This window comes from Balearica regulorum, chromosome Z (assembly GCF_011004875.1).
Source record: "Balearica regulorum gibbericeps isolate bBalReg1 chromosome Z, bBalReg1.pri, whole genome shotgun sequence".
In the NCBI taxonomy this organism is placed as follows: domain Eukaryota; kingdom Metazoa; phylum Chordata; class Aves; order Gruiformes; family Gruidae; genus Balearica; species Balearica regulorum.
The window spans coordinates 6,995,599-7,016,271 of NC_046220.1; the positions used below are offsets into that span (position 1 = coordinate 6,995,599).

The 20,673-nt window shown below is 38.6% G+C and overlaps 1 protein-coding gene across 4 annotated transcripts in view; it reads right to left on the reverse strand.

Annotated features, from left to right (window-relative positions):
- Positions 1-20,673, reverse strand: part of XRCC4 (X-ray repair cross complementing 4) — a 188,671-nt gene that overhangs the window by 63,279 nt on the left and 104,719 nt on the right. For all 4 annotated transcript variants that reach the window (XM_075741127.1, XM_075741126.1, XM_075741128.1 and 1 more), the window contains exon 7: positions 2,644-2,788. In XM_075741127.1, the coding sequence (XP_075597242.1) occupies positions 2,644-2,788 (145 nt within the window). The remainder of the gene's footprint in view (positions 1-2,643; positions 2,789-20,673) is intronic.

Genomic DNA, 20,673 nt, shown 5'->3' on the forward strand with positions numbered 1-20,673 from the left:
TGTTCCATATGGTAAGCCTTAAAATATGACTAATTATGTTACAGCCAAGAAGAAAAGCCACTCTTTACATTCAGCTCTGACTTGACTCTGTAAGCACATTAGAAATGAATTGCACAGTATGAAAAACGTAATGTTGCTCTGTTTTTTTCTAAAATTTGCCTTACTTAAAAGAATGAAATCAATATATCAATATCTTATTAGTCCTTCCCCTACACACAAGACTCAGATACTCATACACTGAAGATCACTCAGCCCAAGGCCTCTATATTCTCCTTTGCAATCATTTGCCTCTGTAGGTTTTCCTTCCACAATCAATACTAAAAATAGTGAAATTGTATTTCAGGCAAACACAGCCAGATTGTCAAAATCAAACTGACTACATACAACGGGGAAAGGGTATTGTTCATTGTAAGAAACCAGACTCTAAAAGAACAGAAGAGCAGAAGTTGACATTTTTCTAGACTGTTCTAAAGAAATATGTACTTTTTTTACTAATAAAAGAGGACTATAAGTTTAAACATTCCTAGCTGGCATCAAGCCACAACCTTCTATGTCAAAATAACATAATTCTCTTGCTGATTTAAACAGAAATCTTTGCTAATCTTGGGAAACATCTTTGTAGTCTACTTGTGTCCATGTCTGTTTAAACAGTTTATTATGCATTGGATATTATAGATAAAAATGGAAAATAAATATTTTCAAAACTAACTTACCGTAGATCTTAAAAAAAAAAGATCAGTTTTTGAAGAAGATATCACCAATCATTTTGTAGCTCTGAGGTAATTGTAAAAACTAAGCAAAAAGATAGAATCACAGGATAGTGAGGTTGGAAAGGATCTCTGGAGATTGACCAGCCCAACCTCCCTCCTCAACCACAGCAGGCTGTCCAGGATCATGCCAGTTAGGTTTTTAATATTTCCACAGATGGAGATTCCAGAACCTGTCTGGGTAATCTATTCCTGTGTTTGACCACCCTCACAGTGAAAAAAGACACTCATAATGCTACTAATTTCTGTTGCACACCTCAGCTGAAGCTGTCTATGGGAGTTTGACACTTACTGTAAACGCATCCTTCTTTGCCAGCAGGGCTATCTGGTAACCTACAGAACATTGTTTTAGTAGGCTTCAATCTGTTTACTCAAGGTTATCTAAGTGCACTGGGTTTGCATGGCAAGGTTTTGGTAGCAGGGGGGCTACAGGGGTGGCTTCTGCGAGAAGCTGCTTGAAGCTTCCCCCATGTCCGACAGAGCCAATGCCAGCTGGCTCCAAGATGGACCCACTGCTGGCCAAGGCCAAGCCCATCAGCGATGGTGGTAGTGCCTCTGGGGCAACAGAGTTCAGAAGATTAAAAAAAAAATGGCAGGAGCTTTTTGCAGCTGGAGAGAGGAGTGAGAAGATGTGAGAGGAACAACCCTGCAGACACCCAGGTCATGCACAAGGAGGGGAGGAGGTGCTCCAGGTGCTGGAGCAGAGATTCTCCTGCAGCCCCTGGAGAAGACCACAGTGAGGCAGGCTGTCCTCCTGCAGCCCATGGAGGTCCATGGTGGAGCAGAGATCCCCCTGCAGCCCCTGGAGAAGACCATGGTGAGGCAGGCTGTCCCCCGGCAGCCCAAGGAGGTCCATGGTGCAGCAGAGATCCCCCTGCAGCCCATGGAGGACCCCAGGCCGGAGCAGGTGGAGACACCTGAAGGAGGCTGTGACCCCGTGGGAAGCCCACTCTGGAGCAGGCTCCTGGCAGGCCCTGTGGCCCCGTGGAGAGAGGAGCCCACGCCAGAGCAGGTTTGCTGGCAGGACTTGTGACCCCGTGGGGGACCCACGCTGGAGCAGTCTGTTCCTGAAGGACTGCAGCCCGTGGGAGGGCCCCACGCTGGAGCAGTTGGTGATGAACTGCAGCCCATGGGAAGGCCTCCCGCTGGAGCAGGTGGTGGAGGACTGTCTCCCGTGGGAGAGGAGGGCCCCCAGGCTGGAGCTGGGGCCGAGTGTGAGGAGTCCTCCCCCTGAGGAGGAAGGAGCGGCAGAGACAGCGTGTGAGGAACTGACCCCAACCCCCATTGCCCGTCCCCCTGTGCCGCTGGGGGGGAGGAGGGAGAGAAATGGGGAGTGAAGTTGGGCCGGGCAGGAGGGAGGGCTGGGGGATGGGGTTTAAGCTTTGGCTGTGTTTCTCATTGCTCTGCTCTGATTTGCTCGGTCATAAATGAGATGAATTTTTCTTGAAGTTCAGTCTGTTTTTCCCGTGACGGTAACTGGCGAGTGATCTCTCCCTGCCCTTATCTCGACCCACCAGCCTCTCGTGATATTTTCTCCCCCCTGCCCAGCTGAGGAGGGCAGTGACAGAGTGGCTTTGGGGGCACCTGGCCTCCAGTCTGGGTCACCCCACCACAATAAGTCAATTAAAGAAAAGAATTTTACAATTGTCACTTTAAAAGTGTATTAAAATCAATATGACATTGGGCCTGACAATTTAATTATTCACATCTATTCAAAGTTGGGGAAAATTCCGTAAATTACTATACAGAATGCAACACAACAGTACTCGATCTAAAATATGAAACTGCACAAGAAAACACAAAAAACCACAAACCACAAACACTCCAACATCTGTAGATATAAAAAAACATTTCAATACATTTGAAAACTGCTTACTTTTCTTTGGCTGGCAGTTCTGTCTCATAAGTAGCCATCTTAGCTCCTGTCCCATCAGGCTTTGCTGTCCTTTGTCTTCGCTTTCTTCTTGGAGCAGTATCAATGACATCTGGGCTACCCAGAAGGGAATCCCTTTGTTCTGGTGCTGCCAAAAGGAAAAAGACTACAGTTGAAAAGAACTTGAAGTATTACAAGAGAATTCTTAAAATATCTTTGTTTATTTTTATTAAAATCTCTATACTGCTAAGATGGGCTCAGATTTGACAGCGGTTGGTGTCAAAACAAACATATGACATAAAGGGAAATTCAAGAAGACCAAATTTAAACTAGAAAGATAAGCTTCCTTCGACATCTCTTTCTAGTCAGGGGAGAGAAAGATGGGGAGTTATAAACCAGAAATATACTGATAGTCTCCTCATTCCTCCTTGTAGACTCTAGAGCCCAGTTTCATGTACCTGAAGTTAGTCTTTGTCCCCTACAGAATAATTGAGGAAGATGTGCATGTGGCACAGGGAAAGGAGCTTGAGTGTTCGACTTACTGCATGGCTTTGTTCAGACTCTTGGTCTGCAGTATGGACAGAGATACACACCCAGAGCAAAAAGAATTAAATAATTTTCAATATTCATTAGGAAAACCCTTGAGAGAAGCTTATTGCTGTGATCAAGCAGTGTACTTTGTAATCTACTAGTCATTCTGCTGCCAGAGATCTCCAGGTGATAAATCCCTACAGGTTCTGCTGGAGATCCCCTGAAGACAACAGGCAGAAAGTCTGATGGACAGCCTGATGTCTGTTCAGCGAGCCAAGAAATCATCCATCTGGAGCAAACCCGTGTATAAAAAGCAATGGCACCAGCTTACTGCTCTACCTGTGGAGCAGGTGGCCCTGGTTCAGACTAAACCTCTCAAAGTGACATAGAGTAGCTGCAGTCTGAAAGGAAAACAGGGAGAATTCCTAACACCTCACAACATGAACCTGGGTAAACCGTCTAGGTTTCTGCTGACTCCTGAAGATAAGTAAGGAAGGCTCTGTCCAGCATTTACCTACAATTGTAATTTCCATTATTACTGCATAAACTACGATTTCATACCTGGCTTACATTTATATTATCATGTAAATTCATAAAAGATATAGTATCAACACTTAAAAAACAATCCCCTCTCTGCTTTTAAAGTTACCTACTTGAAGCTCAAATGTCAAGACAATTGGATCCTTCCTTAACCTAAACCTAAACCCTCCTTTCCCTTGCTATTAATGCACTCGGAAGGTATGCAGATGTTTTTATTCCAGCTATCAACATCCTGTAGCACGCTTTGATTTGATATGCCTGCTTTAAAAATAAAATCTTTAATTACTTTGAATTTTCAAGATAATGATATCCAGAATAGCACACAATTCAACCGAAATATATTAAATAATAATGTGGTGACTGAGGCTGATGCTATTATGGTAACTTCCCCGATTATTACTTTCTGTGTGTTTTAGGAAGGTTTAATCTTCACGTGGATGAAAGACACGATAATTTGAGATTCAATACCAAAGGTTTTCACTGAAAGTAAATAATGGGTCCTATTTCTTCATTCCTTTCACAGTTGTTATCCACCTCTACTGAAAACGAAATAGGGAGAAAATATGCAATCTACAAGTAACATTTTCACTGTTGCTCAAAAAAAAGTTTCTCTTACCAAGAACACTGCTAAATTAAACATGTAAATAGATGCTTAAATATCAGAAACTTTTAGATTTTACCAGCCTGCACTGTACTCCATTACAGACTTACGGATCTTTGTAGGATGACAACAGCTATTAGCTGACATAATTCCGAGGCATGAGCTAATTAACAAGTTTCAAAGTCCTGTACAGACAAGATACGTTGCCTGTAATAAATGCTGAAAAGGGTTAAATTACAGCCCAATTCTCCTTACTAAACTTTAACTAGCTATGCATACTTTTCCAGTGCTAAATGTTGAAAATACATTCAAGATTGTTAGTTACTATTTGTTGGCAGCACTTCAGGGTAGGATATCTAACATTTACACTAATACTATTTTATATATTCCAACATCACTTCCTATAGTTGGTGCCTTCTTAATTAATACACATAAAATAGTTTACTGTCAAGAACCTACTTGAATAATTTTACGAACATAGCTTTTATCCTTCCTTGTTGCTATTCGCCTCGCACACTCTGCTTTTGCTAAAAAGCAGATCCAGAGGTTAGCTGCATATACGAAACCTATATAATGCTGATGTTAAATAATGTCTCTGTGCTTTTGCTTTTATAATATGCAACGGTGCTCATGGCTCTCATGCTCTGCATTGTTTACTCTTTAGACACAAATTCTGCTTGTCTTCTATCACAGTCCCAGCAGTGCTCAAGTGAGAAAAAAGGAGGAGAAGTGTTCGTTTTTGCAGCATAGTCCATTTGTGCTAACTTCAGGCTGGGAAAGGGTCTCAGTTTTCTACTAAACATCTCAATCTAATCTTTCCCATTAAACCAAATTTTGCTCTTATGACCCATTAAAACCAGGCAGAATAAAAACCATTGACATAAATGATTCAAATAAACCTCTGCAATAAAGTTGACACTTTCTATTGTGAGAATGTTTCTTTTAATAATACCAAGAAGGCTGCTTCTCATTCACAGACAGCCTGGAATGCATTCTTACGAAAACTAGTAGACTGGCTCATAGGTAATGGTTGATTACCATAGGCTTCAGAGTTTTTTTGTTTTGTTTATTTCTTCCTTTTAAACCAAACTACCTCTTAGGTTAGAATTACTAATGAAAAGATGGCATACACTTCAAGCTTGAAGTATCATGCATCACTGTAAGACTTTAAACACACGCCAACTACTGCTGCCCAAAAATAATTCCCATTAATGAATTCATTTACAGTACTTGACTAAAAGCCAAAGAAAGCATCAACAAAATATCATTCATTGCTCGACACAAAATCATTTGGAAAAATGAGAGACAATCTTGAACATAAACCTCATTTTTCAATCTGAAAAACTTTTCTGTCTAGATTTCATCACCATTTTGTGGAAGTAAAGTTCTTTGACTTCTCATGAAATTAAATGTATTACTTTGATATTATGTAATACAACATGGATTATTGTTATACCTTTAAGAAGAATAGTACCAGTTTACATACAGATAAGAGTATTGTTTGATGAAAGCCAGTGAATTAAACCACCTAAAATAAATGTTGATCAAGAAAAGGAAGTGTTCCAAATATATAACATACATTCTACAGGAGAACAGCTGTAAGAAACAAGATTGCCAGGAGAGCAAGACAAGGAATCATAGTTCAAGTACTAAAAGAATATTTGTGTTAAGAAGATTAAAGACTTTAAGTAAAAACTCTTGTACATTTTTGTTATTTGTTTTGAAGAGTGATATTGTTTGGTGGGTAGAGGGAGTTTTCAAATAAGAAAGAACAGTCTAGAAAACAATTTAAACTGAAAACTAGAAGTAACTTTCACTGGTTTGGAAGAGTCAGGATGAAATTAAATCAATACAGTCCCATAACGGGGGCCTGGAAACAGAAGATGCCTTTACTCTAATGCAGAAAAATGCCAGAACCCATTCTCACGACCTTTGATACACCCCACCTTCCATCCATGCAGAACAGCACTGCCTCTTCCAAGCTCTCTGCTGGGAGCAGTCTCTGGCTAGCCAGACTCTGCTGGGGGAACTGCCTGGTTGAGCTGGTATAGAGCAAAATCATCGCAGGGAACGTGCTAGCAATGAAAGGGGGCAGACAACTTGGATCAGCTGCCAGCATCAAGGTTGGATCCTGGAATTGTTTAGTGTACTAACGTGGCACCATGATCCCTGAAAACTACAGGTGTTTTAAAATTAATTTGTGTAGGCTGGTTGAAGATAGGCATTCCCATTGTATTTTAAAAATATTATTATCTCACATACTTTTGCATTACTCTATTTTCATATACAGAAGTCAATTGTTTAAAAAAACGCACTTTCCTATCTATCGTATTCACTTTTCAATCTGAAGAAACCCCTACCCACCTTCACTCTTAGTATATCATCACCTGTAATGAAAATTCTACAGCTTGAACTTGTCTAATTATTAACAACAGTGCTGTACTCATACGAGAATACAGAATCCAGGTCCTCTGAGTACAAGCTTTATTCTCAATAAAGGACTAAAACCAGTACTAAAAGCTTAGCTTTGCCATAAAAAAAATATACAGGGAGCAAAGCAGGCAAAAATTGAGTAGAAGCATTCCAAATTTGAGCTGTTTGCCTACAATGACCTAACTTCACACGGGTAGAAAGCATACTCTTAACATCTTAATTCCTGAAAAGTGTACTGTAAGCAAGGAAAAAAGTAGTAGTTCATGAGATTTTACGTACAGAAGACACAGTCACAGACATAACTTCACTTCTCTTCATCTCGTTAGCATGTATTTAAGATGGAACAAAGCATTCCCAAATGAATATTTCCGTTTAATTCATTCCTATCATCCAAAACATCTGGCAGAGCCGCTACACTTGTTTAGCTAAATTGTCCTGTGTAGGTCCAGATTAACACCACATACTCTAATAGCATTTTGCAAATGTTCTGTTGCTGACTTTTAATGCAATAGGGGTGAAAGCAGAACCTGGATGTTGCTATTTATAGTTGAAAGACTACATCAGTGTTCTTATTTGCTTATATTTCTATCCTATTGATGACTAGCCTCAAGTCTATCACATTTTGTATCTTAAATGCTGATCATTTGTTTCCCTTGATAAAATACTTTTTTCTCTCTCAATGTTTGCATTCCTCAGCATGCTAAATTACATTAGAATGGGATGTGTCCTTTGCAAATATCACCCTACAGCCACAGACCCCATGGGATTAGTCCCACTGCTTATAATACATAAGATTGATTCTAGGTTAATCAGTCACTCCAGAAAAGGAAGCACTGCAAAGGAAAACATATTTGAACACTCTACTGCTATCAGATTTATGTTATTGAATTATCAGGAAATAAGATGATAATTTACAACCAATCATCAATGTTAAATTTGTTCCAGGAACATTCAAATTTCTGGCATGTACCACCAAATAAAATGTATTTAGCATTGTAAACTGGATTTGATCACAGTAAAGAGTTTGCAGCTAGGAAAAGAAAAAGCAAAAAAAACCCAACCAAAACCCTTTATTTATTTTTGGATTGGAATGGAACAGGAAAGATTTGCAAAGGACACAGGCACTTCATCCTCAAGAAGAGGACTGCCCTTTATTTAATCTCCTGTCCTGGAAATTTTATCTACAGCTGCATAAAAGTCTGCCAATTCTAATTTCTGTTCTGAAGAAAAATTTACCCGATTCCTTTTTCTTCAGAGTCACAAGGATTTAGGAAATTTGTTCAGATTTTCAGATATTACTGCTGGCATAGGCCCCCTAAATTCTTTTCAGAGCCCCTCTGTTAACAGAATTCCTGGTTGAAGTCTGCTTAACTCTAGATAGCACGTGTTACTCCATAGAGTTACTCAACTGAACTTGCAAGTTCTCCTGTCTCTCTTTAACAAAGAAGGTGATTTAAAATAAAATCAGTTCCTTGCTCAAAGATCTTGACATTTTCTTTAGGCTAGTTTCTGTGGGGAAACAACCAGGCTGCGCATACTATTACTGCCTCTCCTGCTTCTACCCTTGTACAGTGTTGGTAGCAGACGAACCAGACTGAAAGGGGACAAAGTGGTCACAAAATGGTCACTCAATGAGCACCAGGACTGCCTGTGACAGCCGCTCCCCAAGCCACGAAAGAAAGAAAAAAAAAAAAAAACAAAAAAAAGGAGCAGAACTCATCACGCTAATCCTTGAGTATGGTGTAACTCTAGTAATTATGTGGTTTCTCAATCTCAGCCTAATTCCTAAGGGATCACATAGCTGATAATAATTAGCATCTCTTTGACATTCTCAGCAGAGACTCTCCTAAATGAATGGGTATGGAAATGAATGTGTCTCACTGATGTAGGCAATTCCTGCAAAGTAGGATTAAGTCATTCTTGACAGGCAATTTAGGAAACACCACATCTACCTACACTAAAGTTCTCTGCTATACACATTCTGGCTACAATCAGGCATTTTTTGTAAGAAATAGATCCATTTAGATCACTCGGAGATCCAAAAATTAAACATCGGTATTTACAGTTCATGCATATGCTTCAGTGAGAGGAACAGGAGTATATCACTACTTTAATTTTTGAAAACAGTGAGAACCATTCTCCATTCCCTTTGTTCTCTTCTACTTTATATTTCGTTCTTTGTATAAAATTGGGTTTACTGTACTGTAATCCCCTGGTGTGTAAAGGCAGTTGAGACTGCAGTTCTGTAAATTCTCTGTCAGTTGGTTATTAACGTTTATTTTTACAAAGAATATCTCCATGGGAATTGTTTATGAAGACACATTTTAAAACAACTCCAGCAAAAAGTTTAGATCCAGCTATACAAAATCTATAAATTGTATCCAGTTTAGTAAGGAAGTTTACATTTCACCCTGCTAGACTGTATTACGACTGACAAAGTGTCCTAAGTCTTAACACGTGGACTTTTCTATTTGCAAAGCCTATTCTTCTCCTGATATCTCCCTTTCTAAAAAGCTTTTTCAATTCGATTCTTTTCTATAAGTAAAAAAAACTTATTTCAAACCTGCAGGGAAATTATCAAGTTATAATAAAAATCTGGTTGACATACAGTTTCTTTCTCAATGCTTATTTATTGGAGACAATTCAGGTGCTCATCTGTTACCAGTTCATATTGTCTTGAAACCAGATGACAAAAAAAAATCAGGGTAAATTTGACAAGCATATAATAAGTTTGGTCAGGTAGCATGAAAATGTTTCTTTGCATATATCAAGATATCAGAGGGGAAAAAAAGAATGTGTTTTTACAAATATCTGCAGAGACTTTGAAGGAGTACATTAATTCTAATCATCAAAACCATGATCTCTAATTGAAATCTCTCTTTTACAAATACTTTGTTATGGGTTATTTCAATGAACCATATGTACTTCATCAGATGAGATGTTAATTTTCAATAATCCATAATAATGTCTGTTCCTAAAAATACTTCAGTAATGCTATAATTCTAAGAAAGTCACTGGTTATAAACATTTTCAAAGGTTATGATTTATCAGTAACCCAGTAATCTTGAAAATCCTTACAGTATACAGCTGTATATATTTGTAGTGTCTCTAGCTCCTACAGATTAGTACCTGCCCTACAGGACAACAAACAAAGCTTTATAATGTGCTCACATCTTTCTTGATGAAGGATCAGGTAGAGGCTCCATTATGAAGCAGTGAAAGCTATGAGATAGTAAATTTGATGTCTGAAACCTACTGACAATTAAGTTGCTTTTCCTGCTTTTTTTTTTTATGGGTGCTTGACAGAAGCAACGGCAATGTTGGTGATTCAGATGCCGTGGTGGTTGTTGACTAGCCAAAGGCTATTTGGTGACGAGTTAGGCTGCTCAGCAACGGCGTGCTCCAGCTTTTCAATGATCCACTGAAAGTCCAGATTTATTACGTGCAGTTTTAGAAATCCTTTTCCATCTCTGGCACTTGAATCTTTTTCAATCTCTGTATTCATGCTGCCTGATGAATCCAATTTTTGTGTACCATGGTTGGATGCGCCGTTGGCTAGCACACCCAAGTTCAGACAAGAGCATTTAAAAAGTTGTCGTCTGAAAAGGTTTAGATGAGCTCACCGTCCTGGGTGTGACTGTTTGCTGGAGTCATTCTCTGGACTCCCTTGATGTCCTATTTGGATCATCTGTACCACCCAGGGTGGAGGTAGGAGGCTTCTGAACAGTGTCCCCAGGAGACATTAAACAGCATGCAGGTCAAATAAACAAAACAACAAAATAGACAGATGGAAGAATTAAAAACATGAAGCTAAGAAAAGCTTTGGTAAAAATTTCTGGGCTGTGATCTTTTGATTCAATGTGAGATAGTGGACCCCAAAGTAATTTCTCACCAGGCACGTAAAACATACACCCCGTGCCTGGAATTCCAACTGGCATCATTTTTGGTCTAGTAAATTTTTCTGGTGTCTACAGCTTATGTTGCTAAGCCCGCATAGCTGATGCAGCCCCTGGCACTGACAGTGGTGGGCTTCCAAGTATCACCTCTAAGGTTACCCCACATGTTGGACAATACTTATTTTTATGCCTAACCCATGGCTGTATGGATGTGGAGCCTGACATTTGAAAGCCAGTCCTAAAGAGGAGTTTGAAAAATGGTAATTACATTACTTACCAATTTCAAATCAGTAAGACATTATTTTGTTAACCTGTATGTAAAATGGTCACCCATAGTGCTATTTAGAGGATAAAGTAGTGTAGTGATTTATGAGCACTTTAAAATGGGGCTTTTGAATTAATGCTAAGTCTCAACCCCCTCAGGCATGCATTTCTAAGAACTATAGCTACTCCTGTGCTAACTTCTTCCCTCAAAATTAGTATTTCTTGGATGGTGAAATATATAACAGTGACTGAAAAGGTCCGTAAACAATAAAGCCTTTTGACTATTTTTATTTATTTTCCATTTCTTTGGATGAAGCACTGTGTTGCCCTTCTGCTTGAATAGTCTTTAGATTATCTAGTCTGTCTCCTGGACACGTACATAAAAGCTAGCTGGTTTAGAAGATCATCATCTTGACACACATATTTTATTCACCAAGAACCCTGCAGGGATCATGAGGCCACAGAGTGCTGAAGGTAGTCTTAAAAAACAAGAGTGAATGGCACTCGGGCCATAACCTACCCAGTGCCCTGGTAAGTTGCACCATAGTGCTTCGAATTAGCTGGAGCTTACACTGTTATGCCATGAGAATGATTTCTTTCCCCATTAAACAATATTTGAGGAAATCAATACAACTCAAGGGAAGCCATAGGCTGCAATAACTCTGGAACATGTATGTTTTCATAATGATGGCATTTTATGGTGGAAAAATTACTAACCTCTACCAGTTACTTTAATGTGTAGTATCTTCTAAGCTGCCTTAAGATTTTTTTCAGTTACATTATAAATTCCATTTTTTTGGGTATAGATATTTCTACTTTAGTTTGAGCAAATGTTTCAAGTGGAAAAATCTAAAACAAAAATCTATTTAAACAGGAACTTCACCTGCCTGCATTTCACTATATATTAATAAGGAAGTACAATAATGTTAAACAAATACTACATTCAGATCAAACTATTTTGCTACTTATTTATATAGCAACATCAATATGTGGTCCTATGTTTTCTTTGAGAGATAAAAAGACAGATTTAAAGCTTTAGAATAATTTACTTTAAAAGTTAGTGATACAAGCACTATGCCCCTTAATAAAAATAGAGAATTTTAACCTTGGAACACAAGACAGCTACAATAAAACTGTCCTTACATGTGAACATACATAATTAATGATTGGATAGAGCCTAATCATTCACAATTTCATCATCCAAGGAAAAATGTTGAGAAAGCATTAAATGAGTAAAAAGGAAATGGACCATCTCCTGCAGCTTATACAGTGGTTCTGCATCACTAACAATAGCACTGGAAGCAGTCAAGGCTGGCTGCTTACTCAGAGAGTTACTAACATGCTTTTTACCTCTAGTTCCCCAATTTTAATTCTATATATGGCTGTAGTAACTAAGAGTTACCATTACTAGTGGCTGTTTTGTAGTTAGTGTGAAATGATTTAATTTTTTCATGCTCCCAGGGAATATTTGTTACTTGCCAATGTTTGAGTAAGACTTGGGTACATAAGCATGGATAAAATCTCCTGGAACCTATAATTAGAAGTTAAGCTTAAACATTTTTTTCCCCAACCACACAGTCTTCTGGCATCCCATCCTAGAAATAATTTTCTAAGGATCAAAGTTATTCAACACACAGGGTCCTGCACTGCATTCAGGGGTACATAGGATCTGTTCCTGATCCTACCACTGACCTTGATGAATATCCACACTTTGATTCCTTGAGTGTAAACCATGAGTGATGCTTACTTGACTTTATAAAAGATCTTGACACTGAGGAAGGAAAAGGATCACACAAGCCAGGTCTAAAGGACAGAGGCACCTCAGTAAAGGTAAAAGCAGCTAAGAGGTATTATTATTCCTGTAGATACCAATTTTGTGCCCTGTATCCTGTAGACACCAATACTCTGGAGGATGGAGAGGGCAGGGAGGCTATTCCTCTGTGGAGGAAACGGCAAGTCTTGGGGTGGGTAGGAATTGAGGAAAGGGCCAGTTTTGTCAAGCAAGGCTCCGTCACGAACAAGATAGGGATCTAACAGCCCAGTGAGCCCCACTGATGGCCAACATGATTCTTCAGCATCTGAAAGATTGTAAAGTGTTATTATAATCTTCCAATCAATGTTGATAGAAAACAGTTGAAAGAATAAAGCCTAATTAATACAATCAAACAGTACTACTGACAGGATCAAAGGTCATGGTGATATTTTAAACCATGTAATTAAGAAAATAAATTTAGACACTCATGGATCAAAACTTTGGGGTTTTGTTGGGTTCTCATTTCTATTTAAAATAAACCTTATAAAGAGTAAAACACTACCCAAAGTATTCAATGTCTTGAATACTGAAGTGAAAAACTGGGAAGTTAGACGTATCTCTGCAAGTCATCCTCAAGAGCCCATGCTTTGCTCCAGCATCCTCTGGGCTTCAGTGATGGTTACCAAAAATTTTGGGTGAAGTCCATAATATTTAGTACTGTCTTCATTCCCATCTATTCCCCTTTCCTCTTTCTGCCTTTAGTAAAATTTGAGACAAACTGAGAATGTTGTGGTGACTGTTAAAGGAGGTCATTGCCCAGAAGGTGACTATGGCAGTCCCTGGCAGAACTATAACAGAGTCCAAACTCCTTCCTTCTGAAAGATTGTTTCATAAGAAGCTCGTGGCCTTCCAGAAAAACCTTGCTAGAGGATTTTTTGAATATTTTTATTGGGCTTTTTGTATGTAAATACCCTTTTTCCAAAATTAATATGCTTTAGATCTTATATTTCTATTGTATATTTTTTTAATTTTGTGTAATTTGTATAATTAAAGCTGATACACTTCCAAACTCTGGCATACATTTTCTTGTTTGCTGTGAAAGCAAGCTGACCGAAGGTCTCAAATGCCATTCACCATGATAACAGTTCTATTTACACCATTAGCTTTCTTGACCCATTTATTGCTACTGAAATTAATATAAAACCTCCACTAAATAGAAGACATAGCATGCATATTACCCACAAATTGCCACTAGCAACGTGCTTTTTTTATACAGTGTTTCTAAAAGGCTTTTCATGCTGTGAATTTAAAGACAGCATTTAAGATGTCATTATGGCATGTCTTTATATACAGCTGCTATTAAGGTCTTTATAATGGATTCAGAAATGATGAACATAGAAGGTGCATGTGTCTCAGTCAGACGTGACATTAACATTTTTATGGCAGATCCACTGGCACGATTTCAATCAACATCACAGGATAATTTTGCTGTGGAAAATGCTACAGGTAATTTTGGTTTCTCTAAGAGGTTCTGAAAATATATTTAAAGAAATTTAAAGATCTCAATAAGTACTTTGAGAGCAGCAACACATTAATATTTATTATAACATTTACTGAGCAATGAACATGAAATCTGATCACGTACAAGACATTAATATATGATGAACAAAAAATTACCAATTAGCAGGTCTCAATCAGAATCAAGAGGTTGGTTTAATCTATAAAAACTTCTATTTAGATGTTTTTAAACACTTGCAGTCCATAAGACACGTACATAGCACAATTTTAACTTTTATTCATCATTTATTATTCATTGTGAATCGATCTTAAAACTTACGATTGGATTCAAGACCTGTGTTTACATTCTGACCTGGGCTGTTTTTCTTCATCCAGGTCCCTGGACATCTGCAGGGTTCTCCTGATCTGGCTGGGCTGTACATGTGTGCAAAGGTCACCACTAACAGACCACAGCTGAAGATGTAGTTAGAAAGGAGCTCAACTTCAGAAGCTTTAACCTACATCATGAAACCATCTATGAAACACATTGTTATTGACAAGCTGGAAGATATTCGGGGAAATTTTAATGGCTAACGGTGAAAATGAATGGCAAAAGACTATAGCAAATAGCCTGGCCCCAAGTTGATCAGACAATAGAGATGCTCCGCCAGGATGCAAGATGAAGTAATTGTGTGGTGTGATGGTAACAGTCACAGCCAGACTCGTTATACAGAACTGGCTTTGTTTCCCTGGGATCCTCTAACTCTGGGATAGTCTTTCCATATGGCAAAAACTCCACTCCTCAGTGAGAAAAAACAGGATCACACCCTGAGCTGTGCTAATGTTCCATGTATCCTTCCCCAGCCAATGTCCCTACGAGTCACCAGGACCAAGAGGCACCATGTAAATTCCTTATTAAAATGGGAAAGACAGGTTTTTGATTATCTAAATCACCAAAACCACTTGATAACACAAACCAATGCATGTTCAAGCCTAGGAAACATACCATTTTCTTCTGATAAAGAATCTTACTACTAAGCTTTTCTGATATTCAGACTAGTCTTTGCAGTGTGCAGCAGCCTGAGAAATTACTTAACAACAGAACACAGCTTGGACTGGCAAAGCTTCATGCAATTCCTCTACCCCTCCATCAACATGCTGCGATTGTGAAAAAAAGGGGTATCTGTATACAGGGATAATGTATGGTTGCTTAATATTTTATGCAAGCTCAAAAATATCTATGTGGAAGAAGAAAATACTTTTCTTTATCTAATGTATTTTGTAATTTCATTACACTGGGAAATTCTCATGCACCTTTACCACCAAAAATTCATTTAAATTATTAAGGCCCTGTGGAGATTTAAACAATTCCTGACATTCCTCCAAAACAACAATCGCTGAAATGGTAAGGTGGTTTCTTTATAAAAAGTAATACAGTCTCCCTGTAACTAAAGAAAGCTCGGAGAAAGTGGGATTTAAATACACAGGGTGTAAATACACACTCCTTTCCCCAACACAACACAGCTCAAGCCTAAGCTACAGGCACCGAGTTTTTCTCAGAATAGCACTCCAGAAGGTCAGTGAAGGATAGGGACCAAAAAAACCCTCCTTTACACAGGGAAAAAACACAAATATGAGTGCAATTCAATGTAAGTGCAAAGAAATGCATGGATATTAATTATTTCATCTATTCTATTCTGTCTGCAAGAAAAGTAACTTTGATAATATGTGAAATAAAAGAGGTGGGACAAAGGCAGCAGGGCAACATTGATCTTACAAGAAAACTGCGATGGCATCCAAAAGTGAATTCAGCAAATAGCAATGGCAGATTAAAAACTTTTGCTTAACCAATGGTGCCAAAAACTGCTCCCACACTTTTAAAGAAACAGGAATAAATGACATATACACTGCTTAAAATTAAAGGAAAAAAAATTACTATACTAGAACTAGCAGACAAATTAACAGACTAGTTTAGACTGAAAAGAGTTTTTCCTTTGGCACCTTGCAGCAGGGAGAATATGAAGGGATGATCACTGTGATATAAACCACATACTAAATTCAAGTGATGAAATACTATAAAAGTGTGATGTCTTCAAAGAAAGAATGTGAATGGGTTATTTCCAGCAAAATTTGCTGAAGATGTTAGAAAGCGTGCATGATTTTATAATGACATTTTCTGAAGAACCAAGAGAAAAAAAAGTGTTGCAGGCTACAAAGACTTAGAGAATTAAGTCCACTAACAGTAAAATCAGAATAAAGTCACTAGGTTAAATGTCTGATGTGTGGGATGACAAAAAGAGGTAACAAGGTTCTACAAGCAAAAAATATTGTGTCATTTGATTTTTGACTCCAAGAAAAAAAAAAAAAAGAGATGCACAACAGAGAATCTTGGTATCGTATTTTCTCGTATTACAGGCTACATCTTACAAAAACTTCAGCTATCCTAAATAGCACTATATTTGACAGCTAGATACTTAGAAATAATAATGTTGATATTATTTAACGCTAGAATTTTTGCCTTTAACTAATATTGTTTCTAACCATCATACTACTTGTCTAAAAAGATGTTTGAGAACCTGTAATTTTCTTTTATTGGAATGGATTATTCATTAGTATACTGGTATAGCTGACTTAAAAAAAAAAGTAATTATAATCACACCGAGTTCAAATCAGACATTTAAAAAAATGTTTTGTTGCCTTGTCTGCTGAAGTTTAAGCAGGGAATTCTTCACAGTACTGCTCTCAGTCCCATGGTCACTGGTACTGACTGTTATTTTGGCAGCATGCCTCCCAGGAAGACCAGCTCTGATTAGACTACTTGAATACTATGCAGAAGAGTAAAAATGTCAGAATAAAGTTCAAAAGCAGAGAAAGATACATCTAATCTTTGCCCATGTATACCCTGTTGTACACAATGCCCTCTTTGTTGATCAACAAAAAACACATTAAAACATCCAGGACTGGGCACAAAATACTAATGTGAATAACGGCTGTTAAGATGACTAACACTTTTATTACATATTCAGAATTGAACACTTTGGCCCGAAAGAGAGCCAGAATAAACCAGAGTAGCCTCTCTGGAAGTTAATGGAACTATAATGAATTACACCAATTGAGAATTCAGAGTATTATTCTGGGATAGCTTGCTGGTGAAATACACAAAACAAAGCAAAAGACTAATTGCATGCTGTGCATGAACACAGCCATTTCAAATTCCATTTCCTGAAAAGGCAGCTGAATAGTATCACTACCTGAGAAACACCTGGAATCCTTCTTGACCACTTTTTCTCTAGTAAAAGCTGTACATAGTAATTTTGGTTTTTTGTTTTTTTGTTTTTAAATTATACAAAAGAGCTTACAGTCAGTTCCTCTTTTCTTTCTGCACAAGCTCTCAATTAGCAAGGAAAAAAGCATCACCACGGCTATTCTGGCACACCTGTCCCAGAATATGAAATTCCATTTGATACAATAAATCCTTCCTAACCTTGGAAAAGTCAAACGGAGTTGCATGGCCAGACCAGTTTGAGGAGGATGTTCCCGGATGCTGCAATGGGCTCCCAGCCCATGCAGCTAGCTGGTCCCTGGGTTGCTGTTAGCCTGCATGGTCACATATCAAGGCACCCATTTCAGAGCCTCTTGTTTCGGTGGCATAAAAAGGGAAATGCTATGCACCTTCCTGATTTATTTTCAGTAGCCTTTGCTACAAAAATACCTGTTATTTTCTCTAAAACTATTTTTACTAATAACAAGAACTGTGTTGATCTTGTTATCTAAGGAAAATAAAGCCACCCCCTCTTTACCAGAAACTGCATTTGGAATCCTTCCTACCATAAATCTCCGCACAAACTCATGGTTCAAAGCATGCTTTCTCCCAGACAGGAATTTTAAAGTTCCTCAGATCAACAAGGGGACGATTTATTCTGAGATGCGGCTGCGAATTAAAGTGTCAGTGTATTTCTGAATAGCAACAGCAGCAACACAGATCCAGCCTGAGTAATCAGGAAACACAGGCAGTTCAACTCTGAGACACCAGGCTGCTGAAAGGAAAGGTTTGGGTTTTGTTTGGCCTTCTAGTTTCCTACCCCAGGACACCGATATTTAGCACAGGACAGGGTTAATACACTGCCACCAAGATGAGAGTCAAGACTCACTTGAATCTAGTGGCTGCTGTTAACAAATGTGATTTCACTTCTCTCAAGTACTACAGTATTTTAGAAAGCCACAATAAAGAGAAGAGGATGAGGTGGGAAATAGCTTACACTGACCAAAAGGCAGTGCCACTTCTTCCTGCAACCCATTTTGTAAATGAAATGAAACGAAAACACAACTTGATCTGTCCTTTACTCCTACTGCTCTTTGCTGCAGAAGGATGAAGCAGCGCAGAGTAAGAGCGGCATGGTTCGTATCTTCAAGCTCATAAAATAGCTGCAAAATCCCTACTCTGTACTACAAATTTATTACCTTGTCTCCCATTAGAAGATGGGAAGCATGGGTTCTGTGCTAAGGCACATCTCCCCAGGACGGTGCCGCCTCCCTGTGCCTGCTCCTTTCCTCCCAGCAGAACAGAGACTTGCTGACAGTCTCCTGCCCAGGGGGAATTTACCAGCAAGTTATGATAAGGCAACTTTGCATTGTTCAGGCATGTTCTCCTCAGTAGGCCAGACATATGACCCTATGAGGGCTGTAGCTTTAGAAAACTATTTACAGTCATGTATTTTAGCCATAAAATATAAACATGTCCTGAAAATGCCTGCTTATCTGGATGCTCAGTACAGCTGTTCAATGACTATGCCACTTCAAAGAACAGAGGAACATTCGCAGAGTTGGCCTTTCTCTGCACATAAAAGTAACTTCAAACATCAGCCCCCACAAACATCAGCCAAAGGCAAGGCATACGCAGAGGGATGATATACTACCTACAATGGGATGACTGTATTTCTTCTCTCCTTAGTTATCCTGTCTTGCGGGATAAGCAGGGAAGCAATAAATCAGCTTCTTTCCTTAGCTCTCCACAGCTTAATGACTACCTCACCAAAGGTCCAGCATGAGGTGGACAAGACTCTTTCTCTCAGGATGCAGTGGGAATGATGCTTGTTCCCAAAGTAACATATGATTTTTCTGCCTATTATTTTTCTAGATTATCAGAATTTAATTATGCTACAAAGCTAATTAGGAAGTTCTCAGACATTTAAACAGCTTTTGATGTTCACAGGCCTAGAAAGAAGTTGTTTTTTTTTTCATTAGGCAGTTCCTGAACCAAGTGCTGTAACCAAGTAAAGAATAAACCATCAGCAAGCAGTTCAATAGCCTTGAAAGTAATATAATTCATAAGCACATAAATGGAAGGCCAATCACAGTTTTGACCTTGCTGATGCTTTGTGAAATGACTGACATCAATCTCATGGTCCAAATATCTTAAGGATAGCTTGAAAGCACTCATAGCCCTTAAAAATTCTCCAGTGAGAATCTTCTAATCCCTGCCTGGTTTCACAGGCAAGAGACTCCTGACATGATAGGACTCCTGATAGAGATCTGATTTTACCCTTGGTCTGATGTAGTCAGTGTCATCAGCCTGCAATAATTGAGGTCAGCTGCTCAGTGTAACAGTTAGCTGTGCAACACCTTTCATTTCTTTCTCAAAAAAAATCAGTTTAGATGCAGGCAGGTGGGAAATCGAAGATCACATTTCCATCATTTATCACCCACCCCCATCACAGGGAAAAGACAGATGTCTTCATGTCACAAGTGCCAAAAATCTTTATCAAGTCCTTGGTGGCCAGAAGCATTTTTTACATCTTCCTAAAAGGTATAAGTGTCAACTGTTTCTTGGAAATATAAACTAGAAATTCCAGAAAGAAAACAGCGCTGTTCCCCACTTTGACTAAAAGATAAAATGCTCATACGAGAAGCTTCATCTGCAAAAGCTAAGTGCACAAGAGGTTATCCCTCCTGAGCACCTGGAGAGGGTGTGTATTTAATTTTCTACTGTATCTTGATGGCAACTTGTGCTTGTTTAGTGATTCGTTAATATTCTCAGAGCTTACGAACACTTGGCAGAATACACTTCCAAATGTCACTGCTTAATGATATGGTTTTAAGCATTAGGGGACATAAAAACCAACAAAGTAAAATAAAAATAGGGCATATCATATGAAAATTAATGACAGCACAGTGTAGTGATTGAAAATTCACTTAATCTAATGGTCCACCTGCATTTTACATCTATCAAAAAATTCGCAAGTTTCTCATCTTCTCTATAATTCAACGTCAGAAGTGGAGCTGCTCGGTGACACTGTCAGTTCAGCGTTCTACACAGGTTCGAAGCCTTAGCTACCAAACAGGCCAATATAAAAGCAACTGTAGCTATATTCATCTAAAGTGATTGTATTTCAACAGCCAGAATTACCAAAAAGCTAAGCAGAAGTTTGCCCAACTTACCATCACCCTTCTCCTGCCATTAAATCAAGAGCCAAAGGCATTCAATTAGATCAGCAGTAAAGTCACGTCTGTTCCTGTGT